The sequence below is a fragment of the Siphateles boraxobius genome, unplaced genomic scaffold, assembly GCF_051911475.1.
Source record: "Siphateles boraxobius isolate OS27281-9 unplaced genomic scaffold, OSU_SipBor_1 46, whole genome shotgun sequence".
Classification (NCBI taxonomy): Eukaryota; Metazoa; Chordata; class Actinopteri; order Cypriniformes; family Leuciscidae; genus Siphateles; species Siphateles boraxobius.
In genome coordinates, this window is record NW_027509097.1 from 9,135,585 (window position 1) to 9,159,157 (window position 23,573).

The window sequence follows — 23,573 nt, forward strand, 5'->3', positions numbered from 1 at the left end:
TATTCTCAAGAGCACTTTTGATTTCAGAGTCTGTTATTTACCTCACGCCACAGCAGGCTAAAGGGCAAGTGGGAGATTATTGATGAGTACTCAGGTAAAGAAAAAGCTGCTTGTGTATTAAGTACTATTAACAGAGAAGAGCTGGCCTTATTATTGAGCGAGTGTTGAGATTCTCTTAAGGCCAGGCTTGCAAGCTGACTCTGTGTCTTAATGGTTAAAGATTCATAAAGCCTCATTCTACATTCTCCATTACTGTGTTATTGCTCCTTAAGGCGAGACACTACAGGTGAATAGGGTATTTTTTTTAACTAGCAGATATCACCATAAAACTTTGCCAGTTGATTACCTACATTAAGATGAGAAAAAAATGTATTACAAGTTTTCTGTAATTTAATGTTTAAATATGCAAATGTGGCATTGTCTAATTAAATATGCGCTATTTTGCATATATTTTAAAAAACAAAATCTGAGTATTGGACAAAGCCAGGTTCAAAATTATTTTTTCATTGTGTTCACATATTAGATGGGGAAAAAATTACAGAGGGATTTATGGATATCTACTTTTGTTATCCTGTAAATCAGAATATACTGTCAATAGCCTTAAAAAAATGTTTTTCGCCATGTTTTTTGGAATAAAATGTTATATAAATCAGGCTAGGAATAATATATTTACAAATCCCTCTGTAAATGTCTTCATAATATAACTAGGTACAAGACTGGAAAGTTTGGTGTATATAGGTGCTACTAAACTGGAGATTTCGGACTTGGAGTATGAGAGAACAGTCATTTTGAGAAAACGAGCTTTAAAGATTAAGCATCAGCCAATGAGATTGCGCATTTAGAGTAAAATCCCCCCTTTTACTTTCACGATTGGTTGGTGATAAAAAGGAAATGATCATATTTGGATCCGACAGCATTGTTCACAGGGCTCTCAAGTTTTATCAAAAGTTTAGAGTGAGATTTAGGGGAGGAGCCACCCAAATATTTGCAGCAGCGGCCCCTCGACCCAACCAAATTCGCTTCAATTTTTGCTAGCAGTTCAATTTTGCCTATTGTTCATAATTGACCAGCACAAATGGAAATTATAACAATTGTTAAATCTGATAAAAAGACAAATTCATCCAAATAAAATAAATAGTTATATTTAAAAAATACAAATTTATTGAAAGATAAAAATAAATTTGACCCCAAACAAGCCAAATGAACATCAGTGCTCAATGTACATAACATTGTGTCATAACAACTTGCCCTGAGCATGTATGTCAAGACCCAAACCGGTCACCTTTACAGGGGTCATCGGATGCCCTTTTCCACAAGTTGGTATGATTCTTTTGGGTCTTCATGTAAAGTTTGTAACATACTTTGGTTAAAATTTCTCAATGGTTGTGTAAAACAACACCCTTTTTACCTCTTCAAAAACAGCTCTGTTCACAGTGACCCGTTTTTTGACCCGCATGTCTCTTTAAATGATAATGAGCAACAACTTTTTGGCTTTTTGAGGATTAAAAAAAAGTGAATGGATTTTTTTTCATTGCATGGTGATTGTGTCCACACACTGCAAAGACACATTTATTTGTAAATACCATATAAAAGTGTATTTTGCATCCGATGACCCCTTTAAAAGCAGTTGGAGATTTTTTGAATGCATCAAAAATAATTTAACACGAATTTGGCTATACTCCTAAACATCAGCTCTCACTGTCTTTGATCACAGGCAAGAGATATCGTCCAGGAATCGTAAAATCAAAATGCTAAAAAAATAAAAAATAAAGATGTCCGCAAACCGCATTCATCAGATCGTGCTCTTTCAACTTTCACTCCGTGTGTGCGCGTGTTGTCTAGTAACGAACGTGCTTGCAGCGGGAACACATAATTTACCCGGAAACAACTAATTCTAATTTCTGATTGGCTGGTAGCTAGCATTTAACTCAGTATAACTCGAGACAGATGCTATGAACTCGGTGGAAACTTCCCTCCGTTTGCCTACGCCTCGTCCATTAATTGTATAGCGGGACAAGTTCCCTTACTCCTCAGCGTGAGAAATATAAGGTGTGGCGTGTGAGCGTGTGAACGGGTTGAAATGCGTGTGTCTCACGCCCAATGCGTGAGACTTGAGAGCCCTGTTGTTCAGGAGAGAGAGAGCTTTCTAACGGTGTGTGTGATGACAGGGTGCAGATCGCGATCGCGGAGCAGAGGGATGATTTATAACGACAACTTTTGATGAATTTATGAGAAATCTACGGACGCAAAAAGAAAACGTGTAGTAAAATAAAGACCTAAATGTCTATTTCGGACTTTTTTTCACCACAAGTCTGAAAGAAGACATGTTATTGAAGACAAATATCCCAAAATCTCAAAATTGACCAGTGAAAACGATGTTTTTGCCTGCCTTGTCTCGCCTTAAAGGGATAGTTCACCCAAAAATAAAAATTCTGATATCATTTTCTCACCCTCAAGTTGTTCCAAACCTTTATAAATTTCTTTCTTCTGCTGAATGTCAGTATCCAAACATTTGATGCCCCATTGACTTCCATAAAAAAATACTATGGACGTCAATGGGGCCCATTAACTGTTTGGTTATCGACAATCTTCAAAATATATTCTTTTGTGTTCAGGAGAAGAAAGAAATTCGTACAGGTTTGGAACTATCCCTTTAAGATTGAATTGCTCTCATAAGAATAAATATGTATTCAAAGCATAACTGTAGATATTATCTAGATTTAAAGGCTTAAAGGACAGATTTTTTAGATGTTGTCAGAATGTATAATATGACCCTGGGGAGATCTTGGGTCAGAGCCAAGGCAGACTGTTGACATCAATTGTACAATATGTTTTAGCAGACTTTCATCTGTCTGAGCGAAAGAGGGAGTATTGAGCGTTTATTCTTCAGGAGCAAATTTGAGGTAATTATAATTGTATGAGGATCTTTATATTGCATATCATATTGCATCATACAAGATGGTATTCTTTCCCTCAATCTCTTTCACACATCTTTAGTTACTATGAGTTGCTCTTACTGGTTCTTTATTAGATGGCCGTCATATGAGTGGCCAGATTCAGAGGCTAACGAGGCAAGTAATTGACCGTTGGTTTAATTATGACTGATTTATTAGAAAAGATTTTCTTCTTGTAATCTAATATGATAATAGATGCTTAGTTGCTTACCTTTTTGCATTGATTTATTTTTAAAGGGATACTCTACCCAAAAAGGAAAATTCTGTCAGCATTTACCCGTATACGTTGATCCATATGTGACTTTTTTTTCTTCTGTGGAACACATAAACACACACACACACACACACACACACGCACACACACACACACACACATGCACGTACACACGCACGAACGCAAAGATCGAACCCCATTAACAACAATTAGACTTTTTTTCAAAATATTTATTTTATGTTCCACAGAAGAAAACCAGAAATTCAGGTTTTGAATGACAAAAGAATTTTTATTTTCCCTTTAAGAATCGGAACTGTTCCCATGCATGCTGATGGTGTCTAAAAAGCACTGATATTGGTACCTGCACTAACTACTTTTAACACTTACTAAACTGATTAATATCAAAAATAAGTGATGTGTCCATTAGGTCTGGCAGTATAAATGCTTCCTAAAAAACCTGGCACTATCTATAATATCAGTACTGGGCCTACTGTCATTTACAAATAATGACAAATGTTCATAACAAACTAGAAAGAGCTAAGAAAACATTTTACTGATATAAACTATCTCATGCTGTTTGAACTCACTAACGTCTTATTGGACAGACAGTCTTTTCTCTGTCCCTCCATCTCTCTCTATACGTAAACACAAAAGCACACATAGATGAGGACGTGTCAGATATGAGGTGTGGATGTGGGTCGGTACTGCTATATCATCCAGGCTGTCATCCTAAAGGCCATTGTCTCATGTAGACAAATCCTCCTTCTCATCTGCTCTCGGTCTAGCTCCCTGTATTCAGTTCATCTATCTAAATGGATGTTTTTGAATATCTCCCTGACAAAATAATGCATGCTTTCCGTACTCTTCCAGGCCCATGGACACCTGAGTAATGCTTTATTGCCTTTTTATGTCAATCCCCCCTCACAGCCGCCCCATTTAAGAGGGATTTCTCTGTCTCTCGGCCGTCAGACTGCCCTGAACCGCACAGCAACACAAATCGCAGAGATCAGATTTACTGGTGCAGACTGTGACTGATCGTGAAGACGCAACGGAGCAGAATTCAACTTTAGAGTCAGTGTTGATGGGCAAATTCTGTCAGTCAGAGCATAACGCCATGTAACCAATGATACAGAGTAGCAGCAGCAGCTGTGAATGAAGTCTACTCACGGAGGCAACGGTTGTTGGTGAAAAGCTCGGTAAACTTGTCACACTCTGCTTTTCCGTTTCCGCTGTTGCTACAGTCACACCAAGGAGACACGCTGATGCCAGGGGCACGGAGGTAGTTAGGGGTCATCACCGTACCTGTTACATATTACAAGGGTCATTTGTGTTGAAACCAAAGACAATATGTCACAGATCAGTAGATCATGTACTTTCAATAGCGAAATATACAATCGCCCCACACATTTGGACACTTAGAAGTATATGAAAGTCATTTCATTCAATATTAAACCAAGTGGCATCTTCAACAATTAGCATCTATTTATCAAAGAATCCTGAAAAAAAATGTATCACAGTTTCCACAAAAACAGTAAGCAGCACAACTATTGACAACATTGATTATAATAAGATATGTTTCTTAAACACCAAATCAGCATATCAGTATGATTTGTGAAGGATCATGTGACACCGAAGACTGGAGTAACGATGCTGAAAATTCAGCTTTGCATCACAGGAATAGATTTTAAATGTATTCAAATAGAAAATGTAATATTTCACAATATACTGTTTTTACTTTAGTTTTGATTAAATAAATGCACCTTTAGTGAGCATAAGCGATTTGTTTCAAAAACTTAAAATAAAATAAAAGATAAAATAAAATAAAACCCTAAACATTTGAACAGTATTCTATAGCTTTGTTTTATCATTTAAAACCTAACAAACTTGTTGTGAAATGTTTTGCTTTAACTGTGCTTGACCTATATTTCATTCAAATAAATAAAACTTGCCTTGAAATTTGTATCTAATGCAATGACATTCATACATTTTTAAGTGTGACCCAATAAACAAATATTTTTTGGGGTAAATGCAAATGTATAAATCAAAGTTGCATGATCTCTAGATTAACGAGTGATATGTTAAGCTTAAAATAATGCAGTCATTTTATTAACATTAAAGTTAGTTTCGTGTAACACAGTAACCTCATAGTGAAGTTGTGTGAATGAAGATCACTTAAAAAAACAGCACCACATTCTTTTTTCACCATGGCTTATTAAAAAGCGATTGATTCATTGCACTCTAATGAACAGTCATTTAAAAAAAATACCATGGTAATCAAAAAAATGATATACTCTAGCGTTACCATAAGACGCCATCACTGCACCATAATACTGTAATGCACCACAATACATTTTTGTAAGGGGTAAGACAGTAAATGTTCTTAACTTACCAATGAGACCTGAATATGCTAGCAGACAGTCTGCATAGTTTTCCTTCAGACATCCTGAAATGGAGCGCACCTCAGGTTGACAGTTGCTGAGAAAGTCAGCTAAACGAGATCTAAAAAAAGAAGGAAAAAAAAAAAAATATATATATATATATACAGTATATGCAGTAATGAACAAGAGTCCACAGAATATGTCTCCTCATTAAACAAACTCGGCACACGAGTGACAGCCCGGCAGTCTTATGACTATCGTCCTCTCTTCTCAGACACCATCTACCCCTTCTATGGATAAATAATTAACTCGCTGAAAAGTATAGTGAACATTCAAGCACTTTCCTTCTTGACGTGTAAAACAAGCTGTCTTTCATCCTACCTGCAGATGTAGTTGGTCTTGCAGGAGGCTTGCAAGGAGAGACAGTTGGGTTTTTCCTTGTCCTCGTATGAGCAGGCTGGCACGATGGTCTGACGCCTGCGCTCGGAGCAAGCCGAGTGATCCCCGGAGGGGCAGGAGCAGTAAAGCATGCCGTAACTGTGCTTCGGTGGGACCTTGTCGAAGAACTGCCGCAGGGCCTTGTGGCACTTGCGCTTGTTACACACCTCAGTAGTCGAGACTCGACTGGTGCAGGGGCTGATGTAGAAGGAGCGATGCTTCTTACATGTGTCATTCAGGTTGCAGGCCTTGGCGGCGTTCAGGCAGTTGTTGTCTTTCGTAAAGGCCGCCTCACCTATGCGGGAAGAGATTTAGAGGGAGAGTTACGAACACTACTGGCTGATTTTACTGATGCGAGCGCTGTAAATGTCAAAGAACACTTGCTGAGAGTGGGGCAACTGTTGACCTTTTAGGACTCTCTGTGAACGTCCTCTGGCTGAGGCATTCAAAGGACTAGAGGTCATGTGTCAGACAGTATGTGGTATGTGTGAGAGGAACTATACTACTGATTAACATTCAGGAAAATGACAGTTTGTTCAAAGTATATTTAAAGATGAAGTGTGTGAAATGAGTGATATGTAGAGACCACTGTAAGTAAGCCGTTTGTTGTAAGTAAACCGAAAAGTGTAAACACTATGTCTCTGTGGCATTTTCAAAGCATTACTTCTGTTAGTTTGAGCTTCCATACATAGCAACAGTGGCTCAACCAATGGCTTGAGTTTGGGGCGGGGCTATCTGTTTGACCAGCCAATGGCAGCGGGTCTATCTGTTTGACCAGCCAGTGGCAGAGTGTTTGGGAAACCTTTTTGAAAACAGTAATTATTCTTGTTGGTCATGCTAGTAGCACAAAATTCAAACCATATATATATATAAGCCTAACTACCGCTCATTTTAAATTTTAAATGTTTTTGAAAGAAGTCTCTTATACTCAGCAAGGCTGCATTTGTTTGATCAAAATACAGCAAACAGTAATGTTGTGAAGTATTATTACAACTTAAAATAGCTGTTTTCTATTTGAATATTTTATTAAAAGTAATTTATTCTTGTGATAGCAAAGCTGAATCTATTCTTAAATGTCATATGATCCTTCAGAACTCATTATAATATGCTAATTTGCTGCTCAAGAAACATTTTTTTAAATTATTATTTTCAATGTTTAAAACAGTTCTGCTGCTTAATAATAATAATAATAATTTACAGGATTCTTTGATTCATAGAAAGTTCAAAAGAACAACATTTATTTGTCTATTTTGTCACTTATGGTAATCCTTTAAAAAAAAAACTAAACTTTTGAACGGTCGTACTACTGTGTACGTCATCAAAACATCACCAATTTGGTCTAGTGTGTCTGAAAATAAAACCACATGAATTTTCTATTTTCTTACTTGTTTCATTCTCAATTTCTTCAACAGATCCCACACAAAATGCCACAAGCATACCAATTTCGAGCTCTTTTATTGTACCCAAGAATTAGACAAGCATCTAAACATAGTTTAAATTAGGTTTTATTTGTGTTACGCTTGAATCTTTTGCCTGAAGGACTTCTCTCAGCTGCTTGCACTTTCGCACTTTTCCTTTTATCTCCCTCTTCTCGATCTACACAGCGTTTGAGACTCTTGAACAAACAACCTCAGGTAAATCCTTCACTCTCACTCGCATGGATAGGTTCACAACCCTGAAAACTCTGTTTGCCTTTTCTCTCGCTTTTCTAAGCTGTCTGTTTGCTTTAACAGACTTTCATTCCTATAAGAACACATATGCCCTCAGACTCTTTAGCCACGTAAAAGAAAGAATGTTAACATACTGTATATTGTGTTGATCGTTATTAAATATAGCTTTGATGATACAGGATGATATAAAACTACAGTGACTGAGTTTATTTTGGAATAATGATCAGATGAATGTGACTTGTGCTGCTAATTATATTGCAGAATAAATAAATGGACATGTTTAAATTGATAAGAAAGAGAGAGCATAGTGCTACAAGAGAAATGAAACAAGAAAACGGTCAGCTATAATGTTTAGCAAACTGTATATTTAATATATATTCATATAATATCAAATATTTAATAATTATGGGAAAATGACTTGACTGCAGAATCAAGTATCCAGTGAGCCGTGTATTAAGTGAGGTTATTCTTCTTTACTCTAATGATGACTCAGTGTTCTCTCCTCCTCTGTTTCCCGCTTCAGTAACTCAACTTTTTTGAGATGGCTGCAGCTCTTGCATGTGCATGGAATGCGGCATTTTGCAATTATGTGTTTTGATGAGGAATTTGTGCTTATTGGTTAAATTTGAACGCAACCTAGTTCCTTAAGGTTAATCACCTATTACAAAAACCATTGCTTACGTTTGACAAGCACGTTGACATGAAGCTCAAGGTTTAATTGTTGATTAGAAGTTGCAGTCATGTGGACAGGTTCTGCAACATGTCATAGTCTATAAAGCTAACCCTTATCCTATTGTGATACACTGATCCTGAGCAGAATTTATAGACATAATGCAATAGTAATTTATTGTTGTACATCATTAAAATAATGGCTTGGGATAGTTCACCCAAAAAAGTCAAAAATGAAAATTAACCCATGATTTACTCACCCTAAAGTCATCCCCTTCTTCTTTCAGACGGATACAATTAGAGAAATATTATAAAATGTCCTGGGTCTTTCAAGCTTTATAATGCAAGCTTTCAAGTTTCTTTTTTGAAGTCCATAAAAGTGCATCTATCCATCATAAAAGTGCATCTATCCATCATAAAAGTGCATCTATCCATCATAAAAGTGCATTTATCCATCATAAAAGTCCATCTGTCCATCATAAAAGTGCTCCACATGGCTCTGGGGGTTAATAAAGGCCTTCTGAAGCAAAGTGATGAGATTGTGTGAGAAAAATATTCATATTTAACACGTTACAAATTCTAGCTTCCAGCCAATTGAAAATACGCAGTCTACTTGCGCCTAAAGAGCTTGGAAGAGCCAGGACATTTTTTAATATAACTCCGATTGTATTCGTCTGAAAGAAGAATGTCATATACACCTAGGATGACTTGAGGGTAATTCATGGGCTAATTTTTGGATGAACTATCCCTTTAACTCCAAAAAAAAAAAGATAATAGCATACTATACGTGTTTACTGGTGCAAGAACGGGACAACCTATCACTCACATGTGATTTTTAATTTGAGAAGCCGTTTCAGTTGGATACAGATCACAAAATGGAAAAAAGACTATCACAGCTTCTGTTTCATGACTATTTTAAAGTAAATACCACTTGGTTTGATATAAAAACAACCTTAAAACCCCATGCTACTGTCATGGACTCATGTCCATAGTAACGTTGGGTATTTTGTTAGTGCTGTGACTGCGTGTGTAATAATGACCTCAGCTTTCGTTCCTCAGCGTCAAAGGCTGAGAATCTGTCCATCTACACCTCAGAGAACTCAAGTGTGATGTGAAATAATGATCAACTGTGTGTGTGTGTGTGTGTGTGTGTGTGTGTGTGTGTGTGTGTGTGTGTGTGTGTGTGTGTGTGTGTGTGTGTGTGTGTGTGTGTGTGTGTGTGTGTGTGTGTGTGTGTGTGTGTTGTGTGTGTGTGTGTGTGTGTGTGTTGATGTGGCCTCGTGTTCTTCAGGCAGCAGAGCGCTCTGTTGTTTATTGCTCTTTGACCGCAGGAATAATAAGTGAGCTGTTCTTTAAGTGGCCTGAGAGATTGGGAGTGCTGATGGCAGAGACCTGGAGCTTTTCTGCCGGATGCTTAATAATCTCCAACTCTTCCAATCCAATAAAAACACATGCCACTGCAGCAAATCAAATCATAAGAGGACTCAGACTCCATAATTGATCTCCCACTCTCTCTTCCTCCATGTCTACCACTGTCTCTTTCTGCCCATCTCCACGTTCTCGCTTTTATCTGCCTTTTTTAATCTTTTTTTAATTCCCCAAACTTTACTTTTTTATTTTTCCTTCCTTCCTTCCATTCTTCCTTGCTTTCTTCATTCCTTCTTCCTGCCTTTCTTCTTTCATTTTCTTTGTTTCCTTTCATTAATTCCTTCTTTGTTTCCTTGTTTCTTTCTTTCTTTCTTTCTTTCTTTCTTCCGGCCCTTCATTATTTGTTCTTCATTCTTTTCTTTCTATCTTTTTCCGTCCTCCGTTCCTCCATTCCTGGCTTTATTTATATAGTAGCCGTCCTTCATTTCTTGCCTCACCCTTCTTCATTCCTTCCTTCATGTTTTACTTTCTTATTTTTCTTTCTTTCTTTCTTACTCCTACTTTCATTCCTTGCCTCCTACCTTTCTTCATTCCTTCCTTCATGTTTTTCTTTCTTTCTTTCTTTCTTTCTTTCTTTCTTTCTTTCTTTCTTTCTTTCTTTCTTTCTTTCTTTCTTTCTTTCTTTCTTTTTTATTTCCATCCTCCTTCCACTGTCCCTTCTTTCTTTTTTCTTCATTTCTTTCTTCCTATCTTTTTTCTTCATTCCTTCAATCCTTTCTTCATGGCTTTATTTATTACCTTCCTTCCTTGCTTTCTGCCTTTCTTTTTCTTCCTTTTCTTTCTATCTTCCTCCTTGCTTCCTTCCTTTTTCCTTTCTTCTTCCTGCCTTTCTTCTTTCTGTTTCTTTTCATTCATTCATTCATTCTTTCATTATTTCTTCCTTCTTTCTTTTTCTGCCTTTCTTTCTTTCCTTTCTTCCACCCTCCTTACTCTGTTCCTTCTTAAATTTTTTCTTCATTCCTTTTTTTTCCCACAATCAGTTTTTTTCCTTCCTTCAATTATTCCTTATGGCTTAATTATGGCTTTATTTATTTATTACCTTTCCTCATTGCTTTCTGTCTCTCTTTTTGCCAAAATAACAAAAATACAAATTTATTAACAATTCTCATCTATTCATTTTACATTACATAAATTATTTTTAATGTATGTCAACAACTGTCTTAGTTTTTTGCAGTTGTTTATTTTAGAAGGAATGCCTGAAACCCTTCATTTGATACTTCAATGAAACATGAACTGAGAATCCCATTAAGTCTCATGAGCTTTGAAAGAGGAATACAATTTCTCTTTGCGTAGTTCAAAGTATATGGTGATTCTTCTTAGAAATGGAGCTAATGAATCCATTGGACTGGAACCTTCTATCAATTAATGAAATTGCAGTTGCAGCACAATGAGGGTTTGTTACGAGATGAGCCCTCGCTGACCATCTCTGGGCTCTTTAATAAAGAGAGAACTGCTAGTTAAACAACACAAGCTCTGTGTAAAAGACTATCCGCTTAAACTGCTGTCCTGGGACATTTAATGGCCCTCTGAAGTGATGTCTGTCGATGACTGAACTCTGGAGCGCACTTTAAGGAAATTAGCTAGTCCAATTGATATTTGAAAATATCCAGTGGACGTGGAGTCTATTGATTTATTGATGAGTGTCATTTACCCAAAAGGAATTAATAAACACACTGATCCATGTATTTTTACAGAGCTGATCCACCTGGAGCTGATGCAGCTCTGCTCGAAAAGACCGGCAGTTTGAGGCGTCGATAAGACGACTGACGATGTGAAAAGCAGGACAACTTAACAAGGAAATTTACATTAGCGGACTTCTCTCCAAAGTTCATTCCCTCAAATATCGTTAAGGTATCGGCACTCTTCTCAAACACTCTTTCAATTAACTCTCTATGAATGCGCAGTCCTTAGCCAAACAAGTACAGTTTAGTATGTTACTTCATCAAACCGGACAAATTTGTTTACTGAGTATGTTGAAAACATTTTAACTTCTAAAATCTTTGTACCATGACCACCCTAATCTGATAGAGATTGTAAAATTCTGATCCCTAACAGGCTGAGGTAATGGACACTTTACTCAGTTCCCGACATAGATTAGTATGATCTCAAATAATTACCAGAGCCAGAGGGATTTGGGGGTCATTGATACTCCAGTGAGTGAAATTCCAGCGATGGCTTGGAGATTTACCCTATTATTGTAGCAGTGACAATGGAGGGAGTCACATTACTGCTAGATGTTTGACTTTGTGTTTGGGGAGCTTGCTAAAGAGAGTAAATGATGACTAGGGGCTGTGTGTGTGTGTGTGTGTGTGTGTGTGTGTGTGTGTGTGTGTGTGTGTGTGTGTGTGTGTGTGTGTGTGTGTGTGTGTGTGTGTGTGTGTGTGTGTGTGTGTGTGTGTGTGTGTGTGTGTGTGTGTGTGTGTGTGTGCGTGTAATTAGACTTCATAAAATCTCATGAGTGTAATTAATAAAGAGTACAGAGTTGATGGCTTTCAATCCAGAAAAAAAATCAATGTCTAATAAGACATAAAACTGGTATTTGATGTTTTACCATCAACAACTGCCAAGTAATTTCCCTCTGGGGTTCTGCCTTCAATTTACATACATTAGCAGTAAAACATACAAGCCACTATATATTAATCTGTGAGAAATGGAGCCAAGACTGAGGCATTAATAAATTGAGAATGAAAAAGCAATGTACACGGGGTGTAAAATGAACACTTACTGAGTGCCAAATGCAAGTCAAAATTGCCTTTGGCAGCTAAATAATACAGAGATGCTCAATTTAACTTAAATAAAAAAAGAATGATTAGAATGAACTTCACTGATGTGAGATATTCAAGTCAAAGACATACAGCTGTTGCGACTCAAATGTCCTGTAACTATTTTTTACCTTCATGAGATTATCTAGAAAAATGTGTTTGGAGTGAGCTAGCATTTAAATCTATGTATACAATGACGTGCTATTACAAATTTGCAAGAGGAAAAAAATGCTAAATAACACAACCATCATAGGAACAAAAAAATATTTATATTTATATATTTATTATTATTAGTAGTAGTAGTGATAAAAATTAAAACTAATATTTTTTTATTATAATTATTATAATTATTATTTGTCCATATGAAAGTGCTATTATTTAGCTATTGTTCTCCTTTTTCACCTTTTTATCCTTTTTACCCATTCTATTCTATTATATGATCTAAAATAGAATGATGTGAACTATACAATGGACATGGTTGTTATAAATGTGGAAGGTAAAAAAAAAGCTAAGTACCAGAGACATATGTAACAAAATATGGTATAATGATTTAATAATAATGATAATAAAATAATAATTGGTTCCACTTTATTTTAAGGTGTTATTGTTACAGTGTAATTATATATTTAAGTACTGAGTAATAGTAAGCAACTATATGTACTTACTATAGAGTTAGGGTAGGATTAGGATTTGGTTGAGGGTTGCATATAGTAAGTTGCCTGTATTTATGCATAATTTACTGTTATTACTATGGTAAGTACATGTAACATATGTAACAAGGACACTGTAAAATAAAGTGTTACCTAATAATGTAATAATAATATTAAGGATTATGATGCAAAATACTTATAATTACTATTAAATATTATTGGTCCTTATGCCATTGTATAATTTTAAGGCTTGTAAAAAATATTTTTCTCAATTCATCTTAAATCAAAGTGGACAGCAAACCATCTTTGTCTTTATTGACTTTAAGCTAGCATTTGACTATATCTACTGGCCAGCCTTATGGAAGACACTGGAAACCAAATTTGTTCCCAGGAAGATCATTAAACTCCTCCAAGCATCCTATAATGGATCAAATAGCCAAATACGGATCCGGAACACATTTTCAAAGGAGTTTACAACTAAGTCTGGAGTTTGTCAAGGGGACATCGTCTCCCTGTTGTTATTCAACATCGTGATCAACGCCATCAAGGCTTTCCAGGGCATGTGTGGAGTCCAGTCTGATATAGATCACTCTTTAAAAGATCTAAAGTTTGCCGATGACAGCGCCAATGCTGAAGCTACAGATATACAAGCAGACTAAAGTGATGGCAAAGGGGTCACAGGTCTACCTGGAGAGCACTCAGTTAAAACAGGTCCAGGAATTTCAATACTTAAGGTCGCTAGTCCAAGAGAAGAAAGTGGCATCCACTGTAGAGGTTTGGACAGGCAGCTGCGGCATTTACTTAGGAGGTACAAAATTCAGTTTAAACCTGGCATTCATCCTTTTGTGCCACACCTCCTTCTCAACTCCCTTTGTTCACTGATCATTGTTAAATTACAGTATTTAACAGCAGCACAGTATCACTAAAGCATGCTCCAAATCAGACTTGTTTGGGCATGCATGTAGATTTTTGAATGGCTAGTTCAGAGAAAAGGAGTTAAAGTAAGCTAGAGAGATGTGATAAATCCACTGATGAATGCAGGCACACTCTTAAAAGAGAGGGAGGGGGTGGTTGCGTTCTACTCCCATTCACATTCCCACAATATTGGAGTCAGGAAATTATAACTATAGGCTTCATACATCACAAACACTGAAGCACACATGCACAGTGGGGGATCAGTCCTCAGGAACTGACAGCATAGAGCTGTCAACCCAACCCCATTAGAATAAAGGATTTCCTCTTTCTCTCGCTATAGGCTTCTCTCCAAAATCCACTCCAAAGGATTTGTATTATATATGTTTGACAGCCTTTACATTCTCACTGCCTATTCAGTCTATACTCTTCTGCTGTGGGTGTGGGTGTTCAAGTCTTTCTCTCTGTGTGTGTGGGTCATTGTATTGTCCTTAATCTCAGCACTGACAGATGACGTGACTTTGGGTGACCTGGTCACGCAAGCTCACGCAGTACTGCAGTGAAAGCACTTTATGATCGGTTGAAAAAAAAAAAACAGACAGCGGTGTCACTTCCTGATACAGCATCAGATATAAACAGTGTTTGATGTGAAAATATGAACAGTTATACTGTATTATAGAGCACTCTGCTTTTGACCTGTTTAATGATGTGTAGTTAAATAGTGCAAATCTTTCCTTATGAAAAGGTCAATGATATACAGATACAGCTGTATGAATTATGACCATCTCAGCCCATCACGTTGATTCAGAACATATCATGTCCCTTTTCAAACATGAATGCAATAGGGGAGTGATATTTATGTATCTGCTTTTAATCAAAATCCACATTCTTTTTGTAGGGAGAAATGGATGAAAGTTGCTTTGAGTAAATACACTGATAGTTTAATTATAAAGCTGAGAGTGGATTAGAATTTTTTTTTATCTTTGTTAACGTTAGTTAATAAAAATACAGCTGTTTATTGTTAGTTCACAGTGCATTAACTAATCTTAACAAGATTTTAATAAAGTATTAGTAAATGTTGAAATTAACATTAACAAAGCTTAATAAATGCTGTATAAGTGCAGTTCATTATTAGTTCATGCAAACTAATGTAGTTACTAATGCTAACTAATTAACCTTATTGTAAAGTGTTGCGCTTTTTTTGTTTTGTTTTAAACAGCTATAATCATAACAGGAGGTTAAAAGAGGTTAGGCATTTCAAATGGAAGGCAAATCTAAGTTTCCACTCAAAAATATTTTGCAAAGATTTGGCTAGACTGAATGCTTACTAAGAAAAAGTTTATTTATCTTATGGTTCTTTATTATTAATAGAAAGAGTATCAATCATAATCATGTAAGTTGTACTTTATATTGCACTGTTAAGATCTCAGTTTTGCCTGCCTCATTTCCTTTAAGAAACCTCCAAAATTTTATTAAAGTATGTTTTAATAAAGAGTGTTTTAGGCCTCTATATTTCCCCTTTATATTTCCCCTTTATATTTCCCCTTTTTGTACACACTTGACAGAGTTATTGATGCTGAATGATTTGTAATCAACCATCCAGACATTTGTAATTACCAAACGCTTATGAGCACACAACACAGCACGCACAAGCTTTAAATGTCATTTTTGCCTCCAGCAATCATCAAGCTGTTTCGTGATTTCTGACGAGGCCGACATCTTTCTCATAGCGTGAGATGAGGATTTGAGACATTTGTTTTGTGTGTTTCTCAGTGTTTACATGCTCATCCCATAGCAGAGTTTCATTATATAATGTAGAAAACATTCTATTTCTAAACAAACATAAAAAGCTCTCTCTCTTTCTCTGTTTGTCTCTCACTGTCTTTTCCTTCGTCAGGCTGTGTGGCAGCTGGTTGGGATTCATGAACCGTACGGCCCTGGCATCCATGTCAATGATGTGAAATGAGATTGGAAATCAAATTGAACTTCCAAACAATAACTGCTGACAGGGAAATTTTTTCATATTTAATAACCTCTTCCTCTCATATAAGCTTTTTGCGATTCGTGCCAATAACAGTGAAGGTCTGAAATGATTTTCTTAAAACAGACTATGGCAATTCAAATGAACATTACGCATATGAATTTCATCCTACTGAATGTTTAAAACAATGACAGGATTTTTTGTCATTACAGAGAAAGTGGAATTATGGATCAAAACTAAATCTAAGTAAAACGCATCCAGAAATAAATTAGCCAGAGACAGACATTAAAGGCCTTTTTTAAAATAAATATGTAGTAAGTAACACTGAAAAGATTTTAATTTATTATCCATCAGTTTCCTTTATAATTACCCCATTTCTTCATTCAACAGACTCTGTTTCATATTTAATCAAACTATTTTTCTGGATGAGCAGCATGACTGAATACAACCAAATTTATGCACCTAATGAAAGGAAGCAGACCATCTTGCATGAGAAGAGGACATGGTCCTTCTGACCTCAATGCATATCAGTTCTCTTTGAGGACAGGACCACCTGGGACTTGTTACTACATTCTGGACCAGCCCGAGGGTGTGAATAATTCAGATGGCCGAGACAGCCTCAGTTCGGCATGTGAGAGAAATAGACGGCACTGTATCTCCATCTCTCCTTCCTGTGAGACGGTGCGCTTGTAAGGACGTCAGAAACAGGGATGTAAGACTGGAAAAACTGGAAGAACTGGAAGAAAGGGCAACTCTCTGAGAAAACAAAGGAAATTAACATTTGAACTCTCTCTTGTGAAGTTAGCATCACCATTTCAGACGCAAGTCTCACTTCAGAATACATCTCTTTCCCTCTTCCCGAGATCACCAAAATTCACCCAAAAATCTATATGGTTTAATGTGAATAATTATCATACAGTATTGTACATGTTTGTTATCATTTGAAATGTCTCAATGCGACTGGTACAAATGACTTATTCTCAAAGAAGTATGTGTAAGTGTATGCAAGATACTCCGCATCATGTATTTTATAATGTCAGGTTTGCATCTTCTCTCTTTATTCCAGAGCATTTCATGTTTTGTATTTACTATCTTTGAACTGGTTATGAAATTGGAATATCAATTGTTACATTTGATTTTATTCCAACTGACCCTGAAATTGTTTTACCAAGTAGATTAAACGGATTCGTATGTTACCGCACGTTTTGCGTCAGATTAGTGATGACTAATATTTGACATTAATTCAAGTGTACGTGGTTCGCAAAGACAAGAAGAGAATTTCCGTTTAGAATAGTAAAAATTCTGCTCGAAAAATCTAAATTTGGGTGTGTCTTACCTCTGTTTTAATGCAATGTTACTTTAGATAAGTGTACATGGAAAACCACGGCATGGCCAATCCAAAGCTATTATAAGAGGAGTAATGTTGGTCAATTTATATCTGTAATAGTGGCCGTACCACTGCCTGAAGTAAACTTTACTTTAATTTCAAGTGTATGCAATCACGGCGTGAATGTGACCAATCTCAGGTATAGCCAATTACTTGCCTGAATGAAATTATTTTTTACAAACAAGAAAAACAGGTTTGGACATGAGGGTGAGTAAATAATGACAGAATTTTCATTTTTGGCAAAACTATCCCTTTAATTTTCCCTACAGTCAATATATTCATAGCCAATTACCTCTGTTTGGTGACCAAAACTGATGAGCTTGTGATGGTGAGACCCGCGTTAAGCAGAATGCGTGAGGACCTCAGAGCGACATAGCTTCCTGATATGAACGAGTAAAATGTAAGTAAAGAGTTAAGTAGAACAATCAAATGTATTGCTGATGCTAAACTATTATATAATTGACCAATAACCAATTGGCAATCTAAAATTCGAGGTCGTGATAAAATGGACTCATATAAGTTTAATTGGAACTAAATTTCTTTGCCACGCTGAAAGACAGTAATGCGCAGAAAGCTTCACCCATTCTGTCGGATACCGCCATTGGGCCGATCTAGATGGGCTTACAGGGATGTGCACTTAATTTCCATACAGTAGGTCTGTTTTACTTGAATGATATGGCGTTTTCAACACGTGACCCAAACCGAAATCATACTATATTCAGCTTTGCCATCACAGTAATACTATTGTAATTGTATTAATGTAGCACAATATTACTGTTTTTACAATATTTTTGATCAAATAAATGCAGCCTTAGTCAAGGCATATCAAAAATGATTTGATATCAAATGCTATATATCCAAAAAAAGGGCTCATTATTGACACGACTTGACATTTGATTGTGAGTACCCCTTATAGCGAGAGAAATGAACGGCCATTTGTGATCACTCCATTATTGACAAGCCTGTGGACCAATGCAGGAACATGAAAAAAAGTGAAATTCATCTGTCTAAACTGATTGCAAAACATTATATCTGTTTTAGTCTTCACTATAATGTTTGGTTCCACATACAAATATGAACTCCATGTTTACTCCACTTGAAGAGATATTTCTAAAAGCGAATAGTCATCCTATGGATTTCCAACATCATTGACTCTATATCATTGTATAGAGAAAAAAAAACACTTTTACATTTTTACATTATTTTAAATTATTTTTTACAAACAAGAAAAACAGGTTTGGACATGAGGGTGAGTAAATAATGACAGAATTTTCATTTTTGGCAAAACTATCCCTTTCATTTTCCCCACGGTTCATATATTTATTAATCTAACAATGTCTGCCTTTCTCTGGCTTCATTGCTCCAGCTCCTCACTGATCAGGTGGCACAACTCTCGCTTTACAGTGACACTATGATCATTCTTCTTCTCTCATGACCGCTTTCTTTATTGATTTATGGAAAGGACCCGTTTTAATTCAAGCATTTCCAGGCGAATGTATTCCAGTGGTTATTTGGTATGAATGTCTCATGATTGATGGCACAATAAACAGGTTTCTTTTGCCACAGCACTGATAAAAAAAGAAAGAGCCATACGGCCAGTCAAGAAGTGGTTAGATAGATGTCTACTAGGTCTTCTGCATACTGCCTTTACCTATGGCCATTTAAAGTTGCATTTCAAATGAAGGTAGACAAGTAAAAAATTATTTTATACTTTTTATAATTTATAATCCCTATACACTAGGGGTGTATAGGGATAGTTCACCAAAAATTGAAAATTATGTCATCATTTACTCGTGTTGTTCCAAACCTGTATGTCTTTCTTTTTTCTGTGTAACAGGACAGAAGAGAATTTTTCCGGTGTTGTTTTGGACTCCATTGACTTTCATTGGAAGCACAAAAACAGAAGAAAGAAAGTCATACTGGTTTGAAATGATGTGAAGATGAGAATTATGCCAGAGTGTTCATTTATTGGTAAACATCCATTTCCAACTGTGGAAAGCCTAATAAGCTTTATAACATCACTAATTGGCCTGCCTACTAGCAACCAATTCAGTGCAATTCTGCCTGACCCTTTCGGCTACTCTTTCACTAAACAGGGCATTTATTTCCGCCTTCACATGGCTGCCCCCCCCCCCCCCCCCCTTCCTTTTTCTTGTGATCCTACAGCTCAAGAGGGTCTGTTACAAAAGCTTCAGGGTGTGGCATCAAATACAGAGGAAGAAAAGTGCCTCCACAGCATACTGCATACAGACACATTCTGAACGAAGACTCAGTTCTGACAATACCTATTCAACTGAGTCATCTGAGAGGCATTCAGCCTCTCATAAACATGACGTAAAACCTGCATAATTATCCGATCCGTTTGACTGCTATTACCTTAATGATGCATCTTTATGGGGAATATAAGTTTGTTAAAGTTTAAAACGCTATTTGGAGAGTGAACTGTCTTACTCAGCAATTATTAGACGCTTAATGCGTCCATTCATATTGATCTCATGTATGTTTCTGACAGGAAGTGTAACCTTAACACATTTACTGAAACACTGGCGTTTTTGCATTAGAGCCCTGGACAGCTACAATTAGATGACCAGGCATTTCTGTTAGTAAGGACTATGAAAAGAGTTTGAGAAAGCTGATACTCTGTTGACTACAGTATGTTTCGGTCTCTTTGCTTGGCATTATGTTTCTCATAAGTATATTTTGTACTGACATGACTGGTTCAATACTGTGCACCAGACACATTCACAAATCTATGCCACAGAGTCTAAGTGAAGTCTTAAGTCTTTCACAGTCTAAGCCAAAACTCAAGTTTTTCAAGTTGTTTGTCACAAGTTTAAGTGACACTGTAACAAATTACTGCCTTCAATTTTTAAGTACAATAAACTTGGATGTTTAAGTCATTTAAACATAAACTACATTTTACTGACTGGCTTAAAATAATTAGTTGAATCTTGTATAAATAAGTTGAAAATTCCTTAACTGATTTTGATGTTAAAGCAATGTAAAAACATATGTTGTCAGCTTATTGATCATAATTTTTTTTACAGTGCATCTCGTTAAGTTAGTAAAAAAAAGTAGTAGTAATCACTGAAAGTCACTTTGAATGAAAACATCTTCTAAATGGCTAAATGTAAATATAATCACTTTCCGTCAAGTCTTAAGTTCATTTTTATAAGTCTAAATCGAGTCTGAGGACAGTTTATGTGTCACTTAAGGCTGGTTCACACTGCCCCAACAAACACTAACATTCCAAACGGTGAACATGATTTCACCGAGTACAACATGTTCCTGGATCAACATCTTTGTTGATCCTGGAACAACATTCCAATCAACCAACAAATCAGATTTGAGGGACAAGTTTACAACCAGGGTTAGATGCTTCTCAGTGTTATTTGCCTATCATTTCCCTCTGATTTTAGGGAAAAGCTATGGGCATAATTTGGTTTAGGGGAAAGGTTATGGGACTACATTTTCGGATAGGAATGTTGTTCCAGGATCAACAAAATATATTAGGCAGTGTACAACACAAGTAACTTACAATATTTCTCTCCACATTATTTTACAATGGGTCTGGTATACCATTCTTTGTTGATGCAGTGGAGGATGATGAGTTCTCTACAGATTCATTAGGCCTGTATAACCCAGACATTGCACCACCTCAAGAACAGGAATGTCTCTCCATCTGGGCCAAAATCTGGCAAAGCAGCTCTGAGTATCTCAACCAAATCAGTTTTTATTGAAGCTGCACTGGCAGCAGCCATAAACATCCTGCTCACTCCTGTATAGACCAGCTGTGAATTATTAGGTGTTGCTGGACGTGCCATAACCGGTGCACCTTTTTCATATATTTCTGGTGCACATTTTTTACTTCTTCAAGTAAAGAGACTCATTATGAGATTAATATTCATTTGCATTTTGCATTAAAATATAAATAATTCAAATGAATGATTCTCTCTCTGGTGATGTACAACACCTGTAGTCTGCTGCCACAAATGCACAAGCAGTCAACACATATACATGGATCCACAGCAAACCAAAAGCAAGCCTGTGATGTGCATTTCGTAATAATGCATTAATACCAGACTGATGATTAAAGAATCAACAACTGTTGAAACCAGTAAATTTAAGCTTATTTTTATATTTAAGCATTGATTAGCGCTTCAGGAAAGAACAAGGCTGCAATTTTCTGAAGCTGCGTTTCTCGTACGGCTTTATTGATTTGAAGTGGAATGAGAGGGAAATGAAAGGGGAGAGCATCTCTACATCCCATGTACTTTCATGTGATGCCATGTAATTGAGTTTATATATATATATATATATATAAATAAATAAATAAACTCAATAATAATAATAAATAATAAATAATGAATAAATTCAAATAAACGATTTACTCAATACTGAAAATCATGTATAAAAACACATTTTCACAGGGTTTCTTATCCAATAGTTGTTTGTTTTAATGCATATAGTAGTTCACTCTTAGCATGGTGACATAATGTCAAACGCTATTTAAATCAATTGCTAGTCGAGTCTCAAAATGGGTGCGGTGTAGGCTAATATTTGTGTCCTGCACGGAGGTGCTGTATACGCAGTGTCACTAATGAGTTTCAATGATGGTTAGAATGCTGCTCATGTAGGCAGTTGGCAGCTGGGCAGCTCACTAGGTTTTGGAACAGACCTACTGTCTGTCCCCATGGAGATTTACTGCAAAACTTCTGCAGTCAAACTGTTTAGATTGAGAGATGCAGTCAGTTATCTTCAACACCAGCAGATCTCACAGTAGTTGAACAGGGTAGGAACAGCGCCATCTACAGTGCATAACTATACATTCTCCATCCAGTAGTACTTGTTCTGTTAGTCCTCTATACAGGAATGTATTAGGCACTGACTCTTTTTCAAGGACATCACTGAAACCTGTTCACTCCCATCTCTAAAATCCATTACATAGCACACATTCATAAATGACAGACGCAGGCAGGTAATTCATAAGCCACCATGCATTTAAATTAATTCATTTGGCAGACACTTTTATCCACTGGATGTACACATAGGCCTATACCTTAGACATATGCATTAATTAAACACAGTATATGTTTAGAATCAACAGACAAAACGAAAGCTGGCAAATGATTTGTAGGCTACGCAGTGTGAACTGACAGATAAGTGTGAGGTGGAGATATAACATCAGACTTACCTGATATGATGGGAGCCAGACGAAAAATATCAGACAGACGGCTGTTTACTGGCTCATATGGCGAGTCCTCCAGCAAATCATTGGCTGGAAGATAAACCATCAAAGTAAGCTAATGTAGTAGAAATAATAATTTAGCAAGTAAGAATTCAAACTGTTTACATGCACCATTCTTAGAACCAGAAGTTCTTTATCCATATAAAACGCATGGTTATAACAGCAGCATAATGCATTTCCACGACTAAAAAAGGGGGTCTACGGTGCCTGGTCATTTTTCATTCTGTTCAACTGTGGTGTTACGCATGGATCTGCTCACCCTGCAAACTCTGGTATATACTCCAGAAGATGCGCAGACAGTTCTTCTCTTTCTTCATTCCTCTCCTACACTTGCAGTCGTACAGAGGACTCTGTTTCATAGACTCTATGGCGTTCCGACACTCGTCCTGCGCCTCGGGTTCAGCCAGCATGCTGAAGTTACTGGCTCTCCCGGCCACACACTGTCTCATGGTTCGGTACTTAGTGCTGCAGATGTATTTCGCCAAACACTGTTCATGAGCCCTAACGCAGTCCACTCGAAACGAACGAGAATGTGCGATCGCATCTGCCTTTGAGAAGAGCACTAGATGCAGGGGAAAGACAAAGTTACAGATGTGAATAAAACAGAATGGTAAAATCTTTCACAGTTGGCTTTTACTACGATTTTCTCATGTTCATAATTATGGTAATAGCACTTACCTAGTTAGTGGACCCCATTTAAACAAATAGAGACAACTTATATGTTTGCTATGTAAAAGACAAAACACTTAAAATACATCTATCTGTTTCCTACAAGGTTTAGAAATACTAATACTAATAGGCTATTATAATACTCATCATTATTAAACTAAAAAATATGTATGCATCTGAATTACAATATTATATATATTTGTTGTAGCCTAG

At 36.6% G+C, this 23,573-nt stretch overlaps 1 protein-coding gene across 1 annotated transcript in view; it reads right to left on the reverse strand.

Moving 5' to 3' along the window:
* The window catches only part of gfra1b (gdnf family receptor alpha 1b), a 29,175-nt gene that overhangs the window by 5,043 nt on the left and 559 nt on the right, over positions 1–23,573 (reverse strand). The window contains exons 2-6 of the mRNA XM_077200678.1: positions 22,951–23,253; positions 22,638–22,721; positions 5,928–6,279; positions 5,558–5,667; positions 4,336–4,470 (exon numbers count right to left, since the gene is read on the reverse strand). Of these exons, the coding sequence (XP_077056793.1) occupies positions 4,336–4,470; positions 5,558–5,667; positions 5,928–6,279; positions 22,638–22,721; positions 22,951–23,253 (984 nt within the window). The remainder of the gene's footprint in view (positions 1–4,335; positions 4,471–5,557; positions 5,668–5,927; positions 6,280–22,637; positions 22,722–22,950; positions 23,254–23,573) is intronic.